Genomic DNA, 22974 nt, shown 5'->3' with positions numbered 1-22974 from the left:
AAGGCCAGTTCGGCGTAGCTTTTTGAGACCGCAACAAAACCACTGACAATTTGAAATTTTTCATAAACATTTAAATTTTCCCAATTTTACTAAAAAAGCAAGGTTAACACCTTACAATTTGAAATTTTTCATTCACATCTTATTTTGCCAAATTTTACTACAAAAGCAAGGTTAACCCCTTACAATCTGAAATTTTCCAGAAAGATCTGATTTTGCCCAATTTCGCTAAAAATACAAGGTTCACTCCTTACAGTTTGAGATTTTTCATATCAATCTGATATTGCCCATTATGCTAAAAACGCCAAGTTAACCCCTTACAATCTGCAATTTTCCAGAAACATCTGATTTTGCCCTAATTTGGCCAGGTTAACCCCTTACAATTTTTGATTTTTCATACAAATCTGATTTGCCCAATTTTTCTAAAAATGCAAAGTTAACCCCTTACAATCTGAAATTTTCCATAAACACCTGATTTTGCCCCATTTTGCTAAAAAATGCAAGGTTAACCACTGACAATGTGAAATTTTTCATAAACACTTCAATTTTCCCAATTTTACTAAAAATGCAAGGTGAACCCCTTACAATCTGACATTTTTCATAAACACCCGATTTTGCTAAAAAAATGCAAGGTTCGCCCCTTACAATTTGAGATTTTTCATAAACATTTACTTTGCCCAATTTCGCTAAAAATACAAGGTTCACCCCTTACAATTTGAGATTTTTTATATTTAATCTGATATTGCCCAGTCATGCTAAAAATGCCAAGTTAACCCCTTGCAATCTGCAATTTTCAAGAAACACCTGATTTTTCCCAATTTCGCTTAAAAAAGCAAGGTTAACCCCTTTCAATCAGCAATTTTCCAGAAACATCTGATTTTGCCCTAATTTGGCACTGTTTGATTTTTCATACAAATCTGATTTTGACCAATTTTGCTAAAACTGCAAAGTTAACCCCTTACAATCTGAAATTTTCCATAAACACCTGATTTTGCCCTATTTTGCTAAAAAATGCAAGGTTAACCACTGACAATTTGAAATGTTTCATAAACATTTAAATTTTCCCAATTTTACTAAAAAAGCAAGGTTAACACCTTACAATTTGAAATTTTTCATTCACATCTTATTTTGCCAAATTTTACTACAAAAGCAAGGTTAACCCCTTACAATCTGAAATGTTCCAGAAAGATCTGATTTTGCCCAATTTCGCTAAAAAATGCAAGGTTCACCCCTTACATTATGAAATGTTTCATAACTTCTAAATTTTACTAAAAATGCAAGGTTAACCCCTTATTAGCTGCAATTTTCCAGAAACATCTGATTTTTCCCAATTTTGCTAAAAATGTAAGGCTAACTCCTTGCAAACTGTTAAATCAATACAATAACTTTTTTAAAACAAATTATATTTCCAGTTTTTAGGGTAAAGGATTTTTTTTCTTTTTCCTTTCTCTGTTGTTGTTGCTATATTTTGCGATTAACTCATTCGTATGGAATGCTCATAGTCAATCAAAGAATATTTCACACATAGGGGCCTAAATTATATTTTTTGAAATTTAATAGAGGCGCATTGATCGTGCTATCATATACCATTCTATTACTATTGCGAATTACTGTATTGTTTGGAATGCTCACAATTAAAGACACGTTATTTGAAAGATGTATAAATAATATTTATATTACAATGTACATCTTTATTCTTTCCCGGTATAATTTATGGCGTTTCTTACGTCAATTGGCAATCGCGTCATTATATAATGATAGTCAAATTGATCAAACGAAACTCCGTTTTGATTATAGTCAATTATGAAATATTCATTGATTTATGACATACACCTTCGTTTCAATTTTGATACTACCCGTATACCTGCCGAGCAGCTGTAGATATCAAACTAAACCAAAGTATAAAAGATAGAGGGTAAAAAAATCAAAAAGTTATGTGCTAGTCAAGCTTTCAGGGATCGGTCTGAGCCATAACAATGCCCCAGCCGATCCCTTAGTTCTCTTCCGGGGTCTCGGCGTCCCCGACCAATACACACTTCCTTCCCTATCCATCCATATAACCCCGGAGGGCCAGGCACCATGTAAAAGCAAAGAGCTAAGGGAGGAACAGGGCGGCCCCTAAGCCCTGATCCTCCGAGTGGACCACATGCCCTGAACCTGTACGAAGGCGCCAACCTGGAACTCGCGGACAGTACCAGCAGCAGTGCTTACCGATTAAGCTAAGGTACTGTTGGTACTTTTACGAAGGGAAACTAAATCTCTTATAGTGAATAATTGAACTCATACGTTAAAAACCAAAAAGACACCAGCGGGATTCGAACCCGGGACCCCGCTAACCGTGGACGACGAATCGTAACCACTCGGCCATTTCGTTACCTTAGAATTTTCCTTAAACTGAGAAAAGTTGTCTTTATAGGTGAGCAAACGCGCCAGGAATATTACTGGGTCCATTTGCTTTACCTTAATGGGTAAAAACAAGTCGATATAATGAGCCCAGTGTGTTTGGTTTGTTAGGAAGCTGCATAACACAGCCTAATGTGCAAAACAGTCGTGTGCTAGGCGGATCATTACGCAACAATGAACACCGCAACTGTGTATTTTCAAAAGGCAGACGCGTAGATTTCTACTCTTTGTATCTGGGCACATATAGATTCTCACCTCCCTCTTCAGCTATTTCGACTTTCTTAAAAAGAAAAATAGAGACTGCCAGCGAATATCCGGGAGTTGAAATAAGGATCGTCCCCTCGATAGACCTCAGACTCAGTAAAGTTCAACATTGGGCTCAGGCGCGGTCCTAGAACCAATATTTTTTTTTTTGGGGGGGGGGGGCTAGCAGGGTGGATCCAGAATTTTTTTCAGGGAGGCGTGCTGAAATGTAGACCGGTTATTTTCTCCAGAGACTTAGGCCTCCGAAAATCAATAGGTGGGGGGGTGCCATATTTTCAATGGGGAGCGCCAATAAAATCCTAAAATCATTCACACTATATTTACTACAAATGCACCCTTGTCACGACTATTTCTTTAGGGGGAGACCGTTTGCATGTACATCACAATCCTTTTGCTAATGTAATTTCTTTTTACGGAATTTATTTTGGGGGGGCTAGTTTTAGACCCCCCCCCCCCCCCGCCATGTTTTCATACCTAGGATCTATGGGCTCCATTGCATCATTTTTCATACTAAACTTAACAGGAATGCATTATAAAAATAGACATTAGGCCCCCCAAAAAAATATTCGGTCTCTGGTCAGACCAAAGTTCCGGAATGGACGCGGGGACGCGGCTTTTTTTTTTTTTTTTTTGGGCTTTTTTTTTCTTCAACACGGTCGCCAAATTGGGGACCTCTCGTGAATTGGGGACCCTATTGTCTTCTATTGTTCAACGTCCCCTATTGAATGAAACGAACTCACCCATAACACACACACCCTTCAACCCCACCCCCAAAAGAATTAAAAAGTGAACAGCCTTCCCATATAATGTATTGAAATTAAACAAGTTTCCCTGAAATATCTCCCAACATTCCAAATGACCAAACAAAATCTACAAATCAGGTCCTTTAAACAGCAAATTGACAAATTCTGAGTATTTGTTGGGGAGGGGGGAGGTAACACTAGTGCCAGTAAAAAAGGATGACACACAAAACAATTTGCATTTTAGAAAGTATTCTGTCATTGTTTATAAAATCATGGTTATACAATGTATTGTCATACAATTAATTTTCTAAACGCATTTTAACCCTAAAAGGGCCGGGCGGAATCCGAACCCCCTCCCCCAACGTTTTGCCGCAATACCCTTGCAAAAAAATAAAATTTCCCAATTTGAGCTTTCTTGACTTTTTAGCCTCGAGTCTTCCGCATCTTTTGATACCCAAAACACAAAATTCCGACAATGGGTTACCGCACAGCAGAAAACATTTTCGTGAAAACTGAATTTCCCCAATATATAGTGTACACAAAGCGGAATTTCCATTGTGCATATGAGTAATTAATTTGCCATAATTCCAAAAACCCGTTATAACCTATAGCCATGAAATTTCTTGAGTATGTTCATATAATGTTGTTCTATGCATGCACCGAGTTTCACAATTTTTTTTCACTCGATGGCCGACATCTGAGGGGGCGGAATCCGCCCCCCCCCCCGGCTGTGAGATGGTCAAAATAACCCGACCCCTTTAGGGTTAAAATGTAGTTATTTAACATACTGTTATGTTTATTAACTCATGTTATAGATAAAACGTTCCCTAGATTGACATATATTTCAGGGGGAGTAACCAATTAAACTATACTACTGATTTCGTTGCAAATATATCATTTCAGTTTCTTTTGATGAAAAAGAGAAACATTTCAGTATAATCTACCACTCTATCATTATAATCTACCACTCATTCATTAACACTTACAAAAAAGCTGTTTACTTCACAAAAATAAGTTTCATTCGAAATTAAATCATTTATTACTTTGCACCGATAAACTGTGGACAATTTTTTTCACACGAAATCAAAGTTTTTTGTCAGTATTTTTGCTCTCTTTAAAATACACAAATTGATGAATGCTTAAAAAAAATAATGGGATAGTTGCCCATATTTTGAAGTGTAAATCCACCATATATCTAACCAATTAAGTACAAGCCCGAATAAACTGATCAATAAACAATAGGCTACTATTTACTTGTAATGTGAAGTAAAACAAACTATAAAGCAGGCTTTAAACTTAGCTCATTTATTTGCATAAAAACGAATTTCAGTACTTCAGCAGCTCCTATAAATTTCATTTACAAAAATTATTTCAAACAATAAAAGACAATTTAAAACAAAGTACTGTAGCTTTAGAAGTAATCATCACCTTTATAAAAAAGTTCTTTGTGTTATGTACTTATTCTTATTTAATTATGAATATGGACACTAAGGTATCTATTATAGCAGGACTGCCATTACTACAAAATGCTGATGAATGTATTGCGTCGGAGTGCTTCTTTGTAGAGGTACTTATTTGCAGTAACTAAGACTAAGAGCAATTGTTTCCGGTCCACATAACCGGCATGGGATCACTAAAACGTGCTACACTATCAGAAGAGTAATTTGCTTGTACGATTTAAGTAACAACCGCAGAAGTTCACCCCAAAAAACCGAGAAAATGCGAAGCTTCACAAGTTCTTCCTTACGTCCAACAGTTGAAATGAGGAAATCACCTGCTGGGCCCAATTCATGGCTCTGCTAACCACATAATTCCGCGCTTACGACGACCATTCTGTGCTAACTGCACTAGCAGAAAACATTATGTGCTAAGCCTGTTAGCGCAGAATCCCTAGTAACGGGATGTACGCATGCGCAGAAGTCAAAATTCCTCGCTAATGCGTGAAATATGCTTATGGTAAGCACTGAATTTTCTGCTACAGTAAGCAGGGATTTTCACTTACGGAAAGCAGACCAAAGAAATTGGACTCTCATGATGAGGAACAGCTGCACGCCTTTTCTGCTTACAAGTTTTATGGAAGGAGGTCTAAAGGTAACCCCACCCCTGCCTCCCCCCTAAAAGGGACAAAATATGTCAAAGCCTCACCAGACCCCAAATAAAAACCTTATGTATTAATCCTAATCCCTATATATAAAGGTGTTTGAAAATTCTGCTTAAATTGGAGGATTGGAATCATCAGGACAGTAAGGGTTAAGCATTCTCCTAACGACAGAAATTGTAAGAGATTGTTGTTGTTCCCCAACCCCAATTTTTTTTAAAGTTTTTATAAACGAAACGTTTACCACAAAAAATTATCTTCCTTAAGTTCAATTTTGCTTTGCTTTCTTTCCCTTCCCTGGGATTGATATATTTTAGGCGTCAGTCACACCCGCACCCTTGGTGTCAAAGGTGACATCTTCCACGGATGGTGAGTACATGGCGTTATCGAAGCCGCTGACAGTGGCCGTGCCTAGATCTGGGGCTTTGAGAGCGACCTGGCGATGCCTCAGGGCCAAATAACCCACCACGACAAGGACCAGGACCACGGCAACCAGTACACCGATGACGATACCGGCAATAGCGCCCCCACTCAGACCTGGAGGGAGGGGGGAAAGGCATCACAATTACCTTAACAGTCCTAGAAAATAACCCTATGCATATTGATGCAGTTCATATTATGATCCCATTTTCCCCAGTGAAATACAGCCGAACCGTGATAAGAAGAGCATTGTTAACACAAGGTACTACTTATAACGAGCAAAATTTTAGATCACAAGTCTTTGTTTTTCTTTGTTTCCCGTTACTGTTAATACAAGGTACCTGTTATAACAAGGTAATTCGTAAAGATCCAAGGACTTAGTTATAAAGGTGTTCGACTGTACACCTAAACCCATAAGCACTACCCAGTGATGTCTGACAAAAGTCTGATGTTATATCATGGAGTTATACGTGGTTTTTTATGTCTTGCAAAAGTGCCAAACAATTTAAAGCTGTAACTTCAGAAGAAAAAACCACTGCTTGTTATAATTATCACCTTCATAAGGATTTGGCTGGGCCCTTGTTGGCGGCTCTGTCAAATAAAGCAAACAATGATAACACAGGGTGAGTAAAAAAAATGTACCTTTGGATACGTTCTTGTCTCCCACAAAAACGGGAAAGGTTACTGAATTGTTCTCTTCGGCCAACATTCGGTCTGGGTATTGACCACAGTCTGTAAAAGTGTCACTGATATTCGGCCATGCATGGAAAGGATACAAGCCTTTTCTTTCATGCGCCATCCTACCGATGAGTCTGTATTTCGAGAGTCCTAAATTAACATGATGCGGCACTGCCACGTTCTGTGCCATATCAAGCAGTAGTGTGCGGCAATTTCCATATAAGGAAATGTTTACCACTACTCGCAAGATACAAGAGGCACGCACCATAACATAGCTAGAGAGGCGCTTTAGAAAACATGAAGTGTAAGTGTTCAACACAATTGGAAATACATAATTTTCGACTAGTTTGGACTTTTTGATCGAAAATGTACTTGTGAATGGGATTCGGTTTGGGCTATTATCAGCGTCCAGTCCCCAAACCGGTCTCAAACGTACTTTAAAAAAAAAAAAAGCCAAGTAAATCAACAAAATGATAATTGGGTCAGGGGCCGCAAAAGCAGAAACATATTACCCCATAGGCCCAACATCATTAAAAAAAACTTAACAAAAATGCTTTGTAAAAAGCAAAATACTAAAACAAATTCGGCCCCAAAGAAGTTTAATTGAATAGTAATTTCGTGGTTGTGTTCATTAAGAAAGGATAAAGCAAAAGCTTCATTTACCGCGGGTTCCGTTAAGTGGTGTGGTTGATGCAACTGCAACAGTGAAAAAAAGAAAGAAGAAAATTAAAACAGTGAGTAATAACTAGTGTGACAAGTTGCCCAAATGTTAAGACAACTTATGACTCGAACATTACAATGGTGCACTATCACTAATGCAGGTGCTCTGATGTGTTTGATTTGGGGCTGGCTCCGGCTTCGTCCCACTAAAAAGCAGCTGCAAACAAGACAATCTTTTCAAAACTCATTTCACGTGAGTATACCTTTTTAGAGCAATACTTGCCATAATAATAATAATAACTAAAGGTCTATGTCTGTTTGATGAACAGAACGTAGGGATTTTCTGCATTTCACGTTTGTCAAATATTTATGCTCTGTTTGTCCACGTGCAATCATGTTCAATTTCATGTACGAAGAAAGTTCTGTAATTCACATGCTGCTGTGGCAGCCCAAAATATGAAATTTTACAACAAATCTAGATGTCGCACGAAAAATGTCATAACTAGTCATGAAAACATGAAAAATCCACACCAGCCAAACAATTCACGATGGTAACGTCGTCATGACATCACACACTTGTCATTTTTTTTGTGCACGTAAGCTTGACTTAACAAGCCTAGGCCTACATGCATAACAAAAAGAATTTTGAATTTAGCATGTTCTGTTGATGAGATATGGCTTAAAGGCCCACAAATTCAACAAATTCATATAAAATCGCATGATGACATCATCATGACGTCACCTCAATTTGAACCTATAACACATCCCGGTCTACCTTCATACTGAGTTTCAACCCAAAGAGACTTACAGTTCTCTAGACATAAGACTTCAAAATATGCAATTTTAAGATGACATCACGTGATCCAAGATGACGTCATCATGACGTCACTCTTCGGAACACAACTCTGCTCTAGGGATTATGCCTATGGTAACTTTGAATGGTGTGTGACAAAGATTAAATCGGCTAGCAGAAGAAAAGACGTGTGCAAAGTCTATGAGATTTGCCAGGGAACAAAAAGAAGAAGCAAGAAATAAAATGAGAACGAAAAGTAAAGCTTTTTTTTGCTAATAATAAACCACTCTTGTAAAGCGCATTCTGTCAATAAGACCCTGTACAGGCATGATAACATACAGATGTATCATTAGAGTAAACCTTCATCTACAAATAATATACCAAAAAAAAACACGGCATATGAAAAAGAGCAACACCAACTGATGTAAGATAATAGGCAGCGGAAATGTTCAAAGTCAAAGGATAAGTAGATGGGTTTTGAGTAAAGTCTTGAACAGATCCAGTGTTTTTGCATTTCTGATATGTGTTGGATGCTGGTTCCAGAGTTCGGGAGCTGTATATGAGAATGATCGAACAGGGTGATAGATGGATAACCTCTGTCTTGGTCTCATTAGTCCATTTCTGGATTTCTGTGATATATTTCCCAAGATCGATGATCGGGTCGAGGTTGTTCGGTCCACACTGAAACAGATTTGTGAGTCGTCAGCATAGAACATGCCATCGGCCTTGTGACGCTTAACAATGTCTTCAACTGGAGAGGTACAAAGCGTAAACATCTGCAGACCGGCAAAGGAGCCCTGGGGAACTCCGGACAGTATCACAAAATCACCGATCTTAACCAACTGCTCACGATCACGTAAGTAGAAATTAAACCACTCGATTGCTGTTCCTGTGACACCAAACCTGTTCTTTAGCCGTTGGGTGAGAATGTCATGATCAATAGTGTGCACTTAAGTCAAGCAAGACAAGAACCGCGTCCTTTCTGACATCAAGACTCAGCAGAAAGATGTTGACAACGCGAAGCAAAGCAGTTTAGCTTTTACTGGTTTATGATCGCAATATTTACAAGAATAAATTATCACAGATGTCTTTAAAACTACCTGTTTGATTTTGTGGCAGATTTGTCGGCTTTGTCGGCTTCGTTCCAAAAGCAGCTACAAACAAAAAGAAGTTTTTCAAAACCAACTTCACGTTTGCACCCTTTTAGAGCAAAAATTTCTGTAGCGCTTTTTAACAGCTTTTGATTGCAATATTTCCAAAATTAATTGTCACACATGTACTGATGACTACCTGTTAGATTCTGAGGTTCAATCGTCGGCTTTGTCCCAACGGTAGCTGGAAATAAAAGTCATTGAGATTATTTTTAATAACCAAAACCTGTTTGATTCTGTGGCGGATTTGTCGGCTTCGTCCCAAAAGCAGCTACAAACAAAACGAATTTTTCAAAACCAACTTCACGTGTGCACCCTTTTAGAGCAAAAATTGCTGTAACGCTTGTGACAGCTTGTGATTGCAATATTTACAATAATGAATTATCACCGATGTACTTATGACTATGTACCTGTTTGATTCGATGGAGGATTCGATGGAGGATTCGTTGGCTTCGTCCCAACTGCAGCTGGAAATAAAAAGTAATTGAGATTATTTTTTTATAACCAAAACATGTTCTTCAATACCACAATGCTGTTTGGAAATAAAAAGTAATTGGAATTATTTTTTTCATAACCAAAACATGTTCTTCAACACCACAATGCTGTTTGGAAATAGTTTGTCACAGGCTGCTCCTCAATCTCCCGTTCTTTTCAGAACCACTTTTAGTGTCAAGTTTACAATTTCTGGTTCTTTTCAGAACCCTTTTTTCTGTTGTTGTCAAATTTACAATCTCTGGTTTTACATTTTTTATTATTATTATTAATATTTCCCATTGTCAAGTTAAAACTCTCTGGTTCCTTTCAGAACCACTGTTTCTTTTGTCAGGTTTTCAATCTCTGGTTCCTGTCAGAACTACAGTTTCTTTTGTAACGTTAACAATCTCTGGTTCCTTTCAGAATCACTGTCTCTTTTGTCAAGTTAACAGTCTCTGGTTCCTTTCAGAATCACTGTCTCTTTTGTCAAGTTAACAGTCTTTGGTTCCTTTCAGAAACACTGCCTCTTTTGTCAAGTTAACAGTCTCTGGTTCCTTTCAGAACCACTGTCTCTTTAGTCAAGTTAACCATCTCTGGTTCCTTTCAGAAACACTGTTTCTTTTGTCAAGTTTACAATCTCTGGTTCCTTTTAGAAGCACTGTCTTTTTTGTCAAGTTTACAATATCTGGTTCCTTTCAGAAGCACTGTCTTTTTTGTTAAGTTTACAATCTCTGGATCTTTCACAATCACTGTCTCTTTTGTCAAGTTAACACCCTCGGGTTCCTTTCAGAACCACTGTTTCTTTTGTCAAGTTTACAATCTTTGTATGTCAGTTTACAATCTTTACAAAGATTGTAAACTTGACAGAAGAAAAAGTGCGTCTGAAAAGAACAAAAGCTTTGTTTCTTTTCAGACCCACTTTTTGTTTTGTCAAGTTAACACTCTCTGGTTCCTTTCAGAACCACTGTTTCTTTTGTCAGGTTTTCAATCTCTGGTTCCTGTCAGAACTACAGTTTCTTTTGTCAAGTTTACAATCTCTGGTTCCTTTCGGAACCACCGTTTCTTTTGTCAAGTTAACAATCTCTGGTTTTTTTAGAAACACCGTCTCTTTTGTCAAGTTTACAATCTCTGGTTCCTTTCAGAACCACTGTTTCTTTTGTCAAGTTTACAATCTCTGGTTCTTTCAGAACCACTGTTCTTTTGTCAAGTTAACAATCTCTGGTTCCCTTCAGAACCACTGTTTTTTTTGTCAAGTTTACAATCTCTGGTTCCTTTCAGAAACACTGTCTCTTTTGTCAAGTTTACAATCTCTGGTTCTTTTCAGAACCACTTTTTGTTTTGTCACCTTTTAAATCTCTGTGTTTTTTCAGAACCTCTGTCTCTTTTGTCAAGTTAACAATCTCTGGTTCCTTTCAGAACCACTGTTTCTTTTGTCAAGTTTACAATCTCTGGTTCTTTCAGAACCACTGTTCTTTTGTCAAGTTAACAATCTCTGGTTCCCTTCAGAACCACTGTTTTTTTTGTCAAGTTTACAATCTCTGGTTCCTTTCAGAAACACTGTCTCTTTTGTCAAGTTTACAATCTCTGGTTCTTTTCAGAACCACTTTTTGTTTTGTCACCTTTTAAATCTCTGTGTTTTTTCAGAACCTCTGTCTCTTTTGTCAAGTTAACAATCTCTGGTTCCTTTCAGAAACACTGTCTCTTTTGTCAAGTTTACAATCTCTAGTTCTTTTCAGAACCGCTTTTTGTTTTGTCACCTCTCTGGGTTTTTCAGAACCTCTGTCTCTTTTGTCAAGTTAACAATCTCTGGTTCCTTTCAGAAACACTGTCTGTTTTGTCAAGTTTACAATCTCTGGTTCGTTTCAGAACCACTTTTTGTTTTGCCAAGTTTACAATTGTGTGTTGAATCAACATCAGAGCTTTGAGAGCCCAACCATCCAGTCTTGTGATGACATTTTAACTCATGCTATTACGCTAATGAGAACTTTTGTATGCAGGCATAAAATTCATCCTCTTAAGAAACACTTACCAGTTGTTTTTGGTGGTGGCACAGTTTGACCTAAAAACAAAAGAACGAGGACATGACATTTTGGAATAAATAACAGCCTCGGGTAAGGCACTTCGCCACATTTTATATAAAATCTTATATAAAATATTTCCCCATATTTTCAATGCATCAAGTAGGATCTAAGCCAAATACAAATTGATATATTGACATCCCTCATGCGAGCACTTTGTGGTCTCAAGCAGAAAACGTAATTCATTCCCTATTGGGTACACATGATATTTTAGTTAACCCTTCGAGCTTCAAGCCCAAAAAATTTACGCGGTGGAACCACCATGAGAATTTTATCACATTACGAGTTTCTAGGTCGATAACCCTGGCATGCCTGTACATGCACAAGATATAGGTCATTCACATGGCCAGGGATTGTTTACAACCTGTCTGGGCTCTGGGCGGGACGAGAAGTTGACACAAAGGGATCGGCGGCACTTAGATGTTGGCCACTAAGATCTCCAATTACTGCACAAAGGCATTAGCCGCCATCTTGGCTTCTGTCTTTCAACACTCCTTACTCCGGAGTGGCTAGGTCCTGGCCAATGGGAGTCTACAGGCTTGTGGTGTATAGTAGGGGTGAGGACTACATGGAAGCTTGGCCTTATTGGCCCATTGAAAAAAAAAAATTGACCATATTTGGAAAACAATGAGATTTTTTTCACTGCACCACTGCTCGAAGGGTTAAAAAAAAAGATTATCAGATACAGTTGCTCTTTTTAATGATCACTTTTGTAACTTACCGATCTGACATATGAAGTTGTGCTTGGTATCGCAAGGCACCACGTCCCACACTTGGCGATCCTTGATCCTAACACAGTTATTGTTGGTCCCCTGGTCTGGTTCCGTCTTCCAATTGCGGTAGGCGTGGGTGTCGTCGTTAATCCAAGCAAATTGACCATCAGCCTGCAATAAATGGGGGAAAAAAACACTCACTGGGGTAATTCACTCAAAGGAAAATGGTACCGTAATTTCCTGCGGATAAGACGCGTCTTATCTGACTTTCTAGACCACAAAAACATCGCTGCGCCTTATCTACAGGTGCGCCTTATCTGGTGTCACTTGAGTTCAAAGTGACGGTCTTTGTGTGAAGAATTCTTTCAATGCCGCAATCAATAATGCGGTCAACCAAGGCTCAACTCTCCAGACATTGTGACCGTATTTTCATTCCAACAATGCCGCGATGTGTTGATCCCCCATGATCGTGCTTTCATTCCAACAATGCCGCAATGCGTTAATCCCCTTACACCGCGTTCCCACTTGAATTTGGAAAAGGTGGATCAAGATCCGGCATTTTGGTGTGATCATTATCTTACTGCAACGAAACAGCAAGTCGCTTTCCCACTTATGCTTGATCCACCTCTTCGAACGGAAATGTTGTGTCCGAAAGGTCACTGAGTTCGGAATTACGCGCGCTCTGTGGAGTGCCAGTGGCAGTAGTGTTGCATGCTAGGCCAGGATGGGTCAGTTTTTAACAGCGCTATGAATTCACCGACAAAAATTACGCGAATTCACCGACATAAATCACGGATCTGTAAGTAGAGGATCCGTACGTGCATAAATTAACTGGTGAAATCGAACATCGCCACTCGCTCATTGTGTGACATCACGGCAGAAACCAATGCATCGATAAGGGATTCCCTGGTTCTGAAGCTTCTCATTGGTTAAAATGGTCACATGATGTACTATGACATCATTTTCCAATTTTCTATAATCAATACTACAGATTTGTCACCTCCAGACGCACCGCGTTATCGGCACTATTCTCATTGCACTATTCTCATTCTACATGTGACCAGCCAATTTGGTTACGGTTTAATTCATCCTCCGAATAGTGTGATCGTTCTAAGGCAACACAATGGCCCCTTTGTGGCGATGTACCGACACCGGGTGACGCCTGGTGTTCTTCTGTGTGCGGTCAAACATGCGTCTTATGCGGTGGTGCGCCTTATCTGTTGGCGTTTGAATTTTTTGGGGGTGATTTTAGGGACCTTCGCCTTATCCGCCGCGCGCCTTATCCGCAGGAAATTACGGTACATATACCAGACTTCCAAACAAACCCAGGTGAAAGAGCAAGGGAACAGTAGGATCACAACAGGACAAAAGTAGGACATTGGAAGACAAACTCAGGATAAATGTAGGGGTTCGCTTGCTTTCAAAAGTTGTCTTCGTTGATACTCATCCATGATATCCACAGTATCCTACGTCTCATTTGGCATGTTCTGTACTCACAATACTCGTGCTCCTCAACTAAGCTCTTGGAAGTACAGTTGCGGTACTCCTGTGCCCAAGCCCTTCATTGTGTGATTTTCATGACAGCGTGTAACGCTGTCATGAATATATTCAATGAGATTGTACTTTTCGAAGTTGTGGGACAAAATTTAGGAAAAAGTAGGAATCTCAAGCAAAAAAAGTAGGAAAAGTAGGAGTCAGGTAACAAAAATAGGTAAAATGTAGGTAAAGGAGGAATACTTGAAAGACTCTAACAATTCTATAAACTTGGGGTTCTTTCCTCAATTCATCGATGATGTTGCACGTGTATGTCCTCGATTTACACCAGAAACAAACGTATACAGACACACAGATGGAATACGCTATCACAATATTCCCCCTTCTGGCTTAAAGGCCAGATAGGGGTAAAAGTCATTTCTTAATGAAACTTGGAATGGCAAATTACAATGTAATTTAACAGGGACAGGACAAATGCCACACAATGGACCCCAAATTTATAGAATGACCTTTATTCAAAATATGTTAAGCTTACTCCTCTCCTGAGGCCAATCCACGCGTCTTTGATCTCGTAGTAAAACAGCAGCGTCTCAATGAAACCCTCCGCGTAGCCGTTGGGCACGCTAGGCAGCGTTCCTCCGTCCGCCACGCACTGATCCTGCGCATCTTGGAATGCCTTCAGCTGGTCCGACCCACCGTAGGCTTTGTAGCAGATCTCATCAAACTTGAAGTAGCCAGCCTGGGTACAGGTCTCGCCGGTGGGGTTGTTGGGCAGGTTGGGATCTAGGGAGAGGTGGAATGATGATGGGTAGGATACCGGATCAGACTGGCAATTCAGAGTTCCTCAGAGCCAAACAGTAGTAGGAGTGACCCGGGTTGACCCTGATCATTGTTGGTTTCAAACAGGTTTAATTAAAGGGAATATACATCATTTGCTTTTGCTATAATTTTCAGAAATGGATGGGTTTTTTTTTGGGGGGGGGGGTTGGTAATATAGCAAATATTGTTGCACTGATTTTTTTGACGTTTTGGGTTTGTAGATGCTTGAAGACCAGGAAAAACAATAATTTTCCTGTAGTCTGTTTCCCTGACTCCATTTATGATGAAACGGAGCAATTTATAGACATTGGGGAATTGTAAGGTTAGGGAACGAGTCTAGCTGGCTTGTACCCGTTTATAGGTGTGTAATCGATTGCAAACAAATGCGTACTAACTGAATATGGTCAACTGGGGGCAGTATTTGAAAAAGCCAGTTTTTTTTCCCAACGGTGGTCGGCCGACCAGCGTTGGAATTGATACAAAAACACCACTTTTCTTAAAAAAGACAGTAAACCAGGTGCCATGATTTTACAGGATGCTTAAGACTGTCATTCACTAACAATCCGGCAAGGTATTTCATAATAATTTGGTAGTTTTATTTTTTTGATGTTTGCAAATGTTATATTTTCTCTTTAACTTAATGTGTTAATTTTTGTTGACTAGTCAATGGAATAGACTCTCTTCACTCCACAAGTCGGCCATATTAAATTGAAAGTAAGGTAAAGTCTTTATTGTTTTGAACTTGCGATCAGAAATGAAATCAAGGAAATACAGGTTCATTACATATAAACAGCAGTCTTCAATTTGTGATTAAACATGCCCCCAAAAAATTGAAAGTGAGGATTTGAACGCACTCCAATCATAAAATAGTCGGGCACCATCCCATTCAACAGTTTACAATTCGTAACATAGATTCAAGGAACACAACCGAAAACGGCTTCCGCGTGAATAACCACGTTCTGCTTACTGGGGTCTTACCGCTCGACCACTGAGGGTCAGCTGGTCAATTTGAGTCTGATATACCTGTGGAAACTGCTTCAGGGGCAGATTGCAATAACCGGTCTTAAAGCTGTCTATGTGCTTGAGACAGTCTAAAAGCTTTGGCTGTCAGTCGGTCTATAAGTTAGACCATTGCAATGACACGGTCTAAGTAATAAAATAGTTAGCCTGGGTAGGGCTGGCTTAAAATGGTCTATAGTTAGGATTTTTGGAATTCATTGGTGAATTCATTTCTAACATGTTTTTTTTCAGTTGATGATCAGTGTGTGATAATCTTAAAAAAAAAAAAAAGAATACTGCTTGGAGGGAGGATTCTCCAGGATAGAAGGAATCTTCTAGAAAAAAATGTAATGACACTGAGTTGACAAAACTGAATTTTTTGCGAGGACTTACCTGCCGGTTTTTGGCAGATGTAACCCCCTTTGGATCCCTTGCCTGACCCGTCCTCAGACCCACAGGGGATGTTGCTCCACAGACCTGGGTAGGTCGTGTCCTGGTTCAGCCGGACGCACTTGTAGTCATCGTTCTGATGAGAGAGAACAATATCAACGATTCATACTCAATCCTTGGGGATTCAAAATGAAAGCATAGGTTCCGACCCCCAACTCTGAAAACCCCTACCAGAAACTTGCTTTTCCCAAAATCATTTTTCTCACTTGTAATGCTACATAACCACACCTTCTTTTAATGGTTGCCTTAGAAATTTGTTAATTTTAAGGTTTTCTTTGATAAATGGAAACTTTCTGCGTGCACAAATAGGGGAGTCGGGTTGGCGTAGCAGCACTTTCCTCGTTTTCCACTGCTGTGACCCGGGTTTGAATCCCACCCGGGTCAATACGTGGATTGGGTTTTCAGTCCCTACCTGATTCCGTGGGTTTTCCCCAGAATATCTTCTGGGCTTTTCCTCCCACCTCTAAAACTGTCATTTCTTCTCAATGTCTTCTCTCTAAGTTGGTGTGATATTTTCCCTGGGATGCTTTACCGACTATAATGATACAGATATACTTAGTTGCTTGGACTCATTCGACACTTAGTGAATCGGACTCAGACTGGGACATTTCGAGAATCAAATGTACATCCAGCTGAGATAATGCTTACCATTTGATCGGGGTTATCCGCAGCCCAGTTCTTGAAATGGAAGGGCGTTCCATCCGCCCACTCAAAGAACCCGGTCAGTCTCTTGCTCAGGCCGATCCAAGCAAAGGACTGTTTCTCCTCGGACATCATCCCTTCCAGTAAAGCTGAAAAGAAAAGGATAGACAAGAAAAGCCGCATTACTGAGATGAGTTAGCTCGCGTTTTTTGTTAATTTAGTTTATCTCTTTCTGGTAATGAAACCAAGGATTGCTTAAAAGCGCCCTAGGAACTGTAGCTCGCAAGCCTGAAGAAACCTGTAGAGAGAAGACAGTGAGAAGAAATTACAGCTTTAGAGGTGGGAGGAAAACCCCAGAAGATATATTCTGGGGGGAAACCACCGGAATCAGGCAGGGACTGAAAACCCAGTCCAAATGTGGTCCAGGCAGGAATTGAACCCAGGGCCATAGTTATGGAAGGCAGGGACAGTAACCACTGCGTCAACCTGACAAAGTAATAAATTAGTATATCCAAGAGGTTGTTGAATGGGTGCAAGAACTATCTTTGGTCGTTTCTAATTGGTAATTTTGAGCGATTTTTTTTTTAACATCAAGAGAACAGATCATTTTTGACTTGAGGATCTGAGATGAACAAAGGATAAATCCTTTCTAATTTTAAAATGTCTTTGGAGTTCAAGAGATACATGTAGATGCCTATGGGGAAATTAAACCCGATACATGTTTCGACAAAACTATGAGTAATAGTAAAGAGTTTGAGCAATATCCCTGAAAAATTCTACACTTTGCCTAATGCTGAAACAACATCTATGAAAAAGTTCCTTTAAGCTCAGCTGCATTTCACTATTGACAGAAAAAGTGATAAATTCTGTAAAATGGTTCTTTTTTATACTCACACTGGACGCTCTGTCCGTAGACGGTGGCCAAGTTTCCACCTTTACTATTGCAGTCTTTCTCGGCAGCGGGCCATGTCTTGGCATCGGGCTCAAACATCCCAAACGCTCCGTAGCACCAGTTGTTCATCCTGAACCAGCCCTTCTCACAGCCACCCTCTGGAGCCGAGAAAAGAAAAACAAAATTCTTTGACTCCTCACATAACTTCAGGGAGTTACTGTGAATAATGTTTGTCTTGTTTAGGTATAACCCTTTCATTACCACATTGTTTATTGACTTGGCTCTCCCCAGGACCAAATTGTTTGCTCAGTCATGCGGAAATCACTAGAGTGTGAAAAAAATGACCACAAGTTGGAAACTCACTTTTTTCAACCAAGATTTTCACTGTCAAGGAGTGATTAAAATCATAGGTGTTGTGTGTAAAGTTCGTTTCTTGAACCTTACTCTTTTATGTGATATGTAATTAGAACGGCGAAGCCGCCATGGCTCGCTGTCCAAGGCAGGAAGGGAGGCTGGAGGTAGGTTTGGGGATGGGCATGATGGAAGGGGATCAGGATTCTTGTTGATGCGCCTAGGTGTAGGGGTCAGTTTTTAAATGTCAACATAAAAAGTTAACAGATTACCTAATAAATACATGTGTATATAGGTTAGCTGTCACTGTATTATGGGGGAGTTTTCCATTGTTAGGGTAATTAGGACCCAGTTGTGGATTTGTGCAGCGCCAACAGTGTCTTCTGCTCCCCATACTTGTATTACCATGGGAAAACTCTTGTGTAGTCGCCACAAATGCAGAACAAGAATGGATATACATGTACATGTAGGCACAGCACCATCACCACCTCCCCCAAACCTTACCCCATCCCAAAACCTTACCCCATCCCCAACCCGCCCCTCCCCCACCCAACCCCCTACCCACACCCATTCCATCCTCCCCTAACCATCCCCACCCTATCACCTACACATCCCAACCCCACCCAAACTCCAATCCCTATCTCCTTTCCCCTCCCCTGACCCGTACCGGCCCTCCCCTACCCCAACCCCCTACACCCAGCTACCCTATCTTCCCCTATCTGTCCTTACCCACCCTAACCCTTACTCGAATTCCAATATCCCGCCCACCCCATTCCCCCACCCATACATCCCCACCTGACCCCATGCAACCCCTCTGATCCCTAGATACTTCCCCCTCCCCTTATCCAACCCCTACAACAACCCATCCCTATCCATCCCTACACATCCCCAACCCAACCCCTACTCCGATCCTATATCCCGCCCCCAGCCCAACCCCCTCCTAACTCAACCCCTACATCCATACCCATCCTCTCCCTACCTGTCTCCCCCTACCTGTCTTTCCCTACCTGTTCCCACCCCACCCCTACAAATCCCCACCCCACCCAAACCCAGTATTCCAATCCCTCTCCCCACCCCACCCCACCCCAACCCACCCTGCCCCACCCATCCTAGCTCCCCTACTCATCCTACTCACACAAACCCTAACTATAACCCTATCCCCCAACCCACCCCACCCCACCCTCCCCTACCCCATCCCTACTCCAACCCCATAAACTAAAAGATCAAACCAGAAGCTCATGCACATCCCCAAAATGTATAGTGTACATGTACATACATGTACATGTTATACCAGTATACATGTACATGTAACAATTAAAAACTTTAACAAAGTTCCTCAATAAAATCATAAAATTTACTGCAATGATATGAACCTAACTGAAATTATAGAGATGATACATGACAACTGCATTTAATTTTTTTTCCCCAAGTTAACTAGAACCAAAAACTTCAACATTTTTATCTGAACGCGGACGGACGGACGGACGGCCGGACGGACGGACGTTCCAGCCAGACGGACGGGCGCCCGGACAGACGGACGGAAATTGGTATTACATAGGCTCGCATCTGCTTCGCAGCTCGCCAAAAATGAAGTCCATATGTGCAAATATAAGAAAGTTATGCTTGTTTGTTCATCTGGTCATCATGTATCAAACTGCAAGCCATTCCACCACTTGAACAAATGGCACTCCATACCTCAAATTGTGCGTGGATACTTCTGAAGCACTTTTCTGAAATTTTTGTAATGGTAACACTATAAATAAACTACACCATTAGAACGATCCGAAAACACTCTTTCAGCTGGTATATGGTTGATGTATGGGCGGCCAAACATATCAACATGCTGCCTTTCTGAAAAGTAGTAAATATATCTGTGTTGAGGGTGTTTTGTGTGTGGTTTCCTGGTCGACTAAAGTCGCCCATGGGAACCAGCAGGGGTCACTTCCTTGTCGACAAAAGTCCATGGGAAGGAAAGGGATAATCATGCATGTTTACTAACAGCTTATTCCAGACTTGTATGACTGGTTACTCGGACTCGGGTCCAACTCGAGTCCCATATTCCGTGACTCGGACTCGGTTTCAAGTCACAATGACAAATGACTAGGACTTGGACTCAGACTCTACCCTGCGGATTCAGACTTGGACTCGGACTCAAACTTCATAACTCAGGACTCGGACTCGGACTCGGGAGAGGCGACTCGAACTCAGACTCGATGTTTGGTAACTTGAATACAAGTCTGGCTTATTCCAACATTTCTACAGCAATTATTCAAAGAGAAGCATTTTGTTCCCTCAGAAATTAATAAATTGGTTTCCATGGATTTTTTTTAATATTTCAGATATTTTTGTGGGTGTTTTTTTTAGGGGGGTCGAGTTTTTTGATAAGACTAGAAAATTACAAATAATGATGAAGTTAAATGTAGTCATAACAAAGCTACTTACCGGCAACCGGAACTGGAAAGTAATGAGAAAAGAAAATGAGACCAAAAATAAATGTTAATATCAACTGCATTAACTAGAAGGATAAGGCCAGTTCATAACAAAAACCCGAATGGAAAACTGAGACAAATTTATATTACAGAGTCTGAAGAGATGTTGATCTGTTGTACAAACACGATCAAGCGAAGAATCACCGTTAGACAAAACTGTGCACTTTTACATCTTTAGTTGTGCCAATGAAATGCATCTTAGAATGACAAGTCCTTCACGCTTTAATCACAAGTTAAATCACAAGTCACAAGGTCACAAGGGACTGAATAATAGAGAGTCTGAAAATCCTGCCCGTATCACGTACCACTATCGATTTTACATGTGACGTCATCACTTTGTGCGTTCTTCTCATACGTAATGCAAGAAAGTGCCATGGGGTCAGTGAGTATGAATTTCCGTCTTTCTCGATCAAAATTTCTTTTCGTCTCCTGATGACGAGCAGAGCACACTGTTCGAAACGTCGAGTTCAACCAACTGGTTCTTCTCAGAACCACACGACTCAATAAAAGATATCTTTCAATCATGTGGTGTTACCGCAAACCTCCCATTCATCAAAATTTCTTTCAATTTAATAATTATATCAAAATCTTATTATTATTTTAAGAACCAGACGTGGCGGATTGCAGTAAAACTCTGTACTGATGACGTCACACTTTGTTTATATGTGTGCTTTCTTATGGGAGTCTGGTGGGGACGACGGTTTCATAGCAACATAGAAAATCATACACATAAAACAGGCATGCACCTGGGAATTTAGAACAAGACAACTCCAAACCACACAAGACTTTGTACAGTATTTTTCAATTTGTAATCGCATTCATGAGAAGTCAAAACCAAAGTAAAGTTGTATGCCTGGTGAATCAAAGTGTGACGTCATCGTTACAGAGGCTTATTGGAACCTCTTTATAGTGAATTTTTCACTTCGTTTGGTAAAGTTTTAGCATCTTTAAGACAAAATTTTGACTTGGTTTCCTGGGCAGAAATAGGTACATGCAGAGGCGTGATGCCGAAACTGATATTTGAACACGACCTCTCACATACGGAAATTTGTATCCTTGTGGAGACATTTCTTTGTTCTCGTGATCTGATACACCGTGCCCTCTGGAGACATGCACACAATAGGGAACAAAAGATTGTATACATCTCCACAGGGCAATTTCTTTAGATGAATACGTCTCCACAAGGTTTTCTAGAAATAGATATATGGATTTTACTCGAAAACTAGGCATTTCCAAGGTATGTTGATCTGTCGCAAATGGTGGAGTTTTAGAAAAGGGATATTAAGTCCGAATTTCAGCTAAGGAAATTAATTCTGGTTAAAATAAGAGAATTTTGAAACTGTACTTTCAAACTCGAAAACTTTAATACATGTATGCTTGCACATATCAGCCATTGTCGTATGTATACGGACACATAACACTTTTTGTCTGAATTCCAAAAGTGTCTAAGGAATGCCTTCCACTTGGATGGCTGAAGTCCTAACTTGACTACAATTCGGACAGGTTCTTAGCTACCTTTGGGTTTCTGGCACGCGAAGCCATTGCCGAATGTGCAGCTGTCCGTCTCCCACTTTCCATAGGCACCGGGCATCATGATGGCGCAGTCTTTACTGTAGTATCCCTCCTGGCTGGGTTCGTCGTGTCTCCAATTGTCGTAATCCAACGGGTGTCCGTCGTTCCAAAAAAACTCATACTGGTTGCTTACTAAAAAAGGAAATGACCGGGAGGTATAGGATTGGTCCTGTTGTTTTGATGCCAATAGTAGAAGAACTGTTATGGAAAAGTGTGGGCTGGCTTTATGGACTCGGTGGACAAGTATTCCCTCAACGGTTGCAAAGGGGGAGTCGGGGGAGAAAACTGGCAGAGACGTTGGAACACATTGCCCGTCAAGCCTGAGGCTCATGCGAAGACACTAGGGGTTTGTTCACATTCAGAACAAAATTTGCTGTACGTACTTCGGCCGTACGCGCAGGGCTCTCAAATGGTCGGAGCTTATTGGTCAGAGCTCTATGGTTCGTGCACAGAGCCCATATACTAATCCAACAAAACTAACAATCTATAATAAATAAAAATGAATAAAATAAATAAAAATAAATTGTTATGCTTAAATAGTGCTTTCCATCGCATCAACAATCTCAAAGCGCTTTACAATTATTCCATGGTTCATCGGGCCACGAGACCACACGGCAGCCGATATCAGCGCACATTCAGTCATCTACCCTCATCACAGGTGCCCATTTACACTCCTGGGTGGAGAGAGGCAATTGTGGTAAAGTGTCTTGCCCAAGGGCACAAACACCATGCTCCTGGCAGAGCTCGAACCTACATACCATCGTACTTGCATCAAACACCACAACCACTGGACC

At 40.4% G+C, this 22974-nt stretch overlaps 1 protein-coding gene across 1 annotated transcript in view; it reads right to left on the bottom strand.

Annotated features, from left to right (window-relative positions):
• Positions 1-3639: 3639 nt before the first annotated feature.
• Positions 3640-22974, bottom strand: part of LOC119729869 — a 78693-nt gene continuing 59358 nt past the window's right edge. The window contains exons 51-63 of the mRNA XM_038202660.1: positions 22124-22312; positions 20562-20573; positions 17771-17926; positions 16883-17025; positions 16178-16310; positions 14502-14749; positions 12481-12643; positions 11711-11740; positions 9618-9674; positions 7267-7299; positions 6481-6516; positions 5772-6042; positions 3640-5715 (exon numbers count right to left, since the gene is read on the bottom strand). Of these exons, the coding sequence (XP_038058588.1) occupies positions 5819-6042; positions 6481-6516; positions 7267-7299; positions 9618-9674; positions 11711-11740; positions 12481-12643; positions 14502-14749; positions 16178-16310; positions 16883-17025; positions 17771-17926; positions 20562-20573; positions 22124-22312 (1424 nt within the window). The 3' untranslated portion in view covers positions 3640-5715; positions 5772-5818. The remainder of the gene's footprint in view (positions 5716-5771; positions 6043-6480; positions 6517-7266; positions 7300-9617; positions 9675-11710; positions 11741-12480; positions 12644-14501; positions 14750-16177; positions 16311-16882; positions 17026-17770; positions 17927-20561; positions 20574-22123; positions 22313-22974) is intronic.

The sequence above is a fragment of the Patiria miniata genome, unplaced genomic scaffold (genome assembly GCF_015706575.1).
Source record: "Patiria miniata isolate m_02_andy unplaced genomic scaffold, ASM1570657v1 HiC_scaffold_21, whole genome shotgun sequence".
Lineage (NCBI taxonomy): Eukaryota > Metazoa > Echinodermata > Asteroidea > Valvatida > Asterinidae > Patiria > Patiria miniata.
Note: the sequence above shows the minus strand (reverse complement) of the source record. Positions and strands in the feature narration are given on the sequence as shown.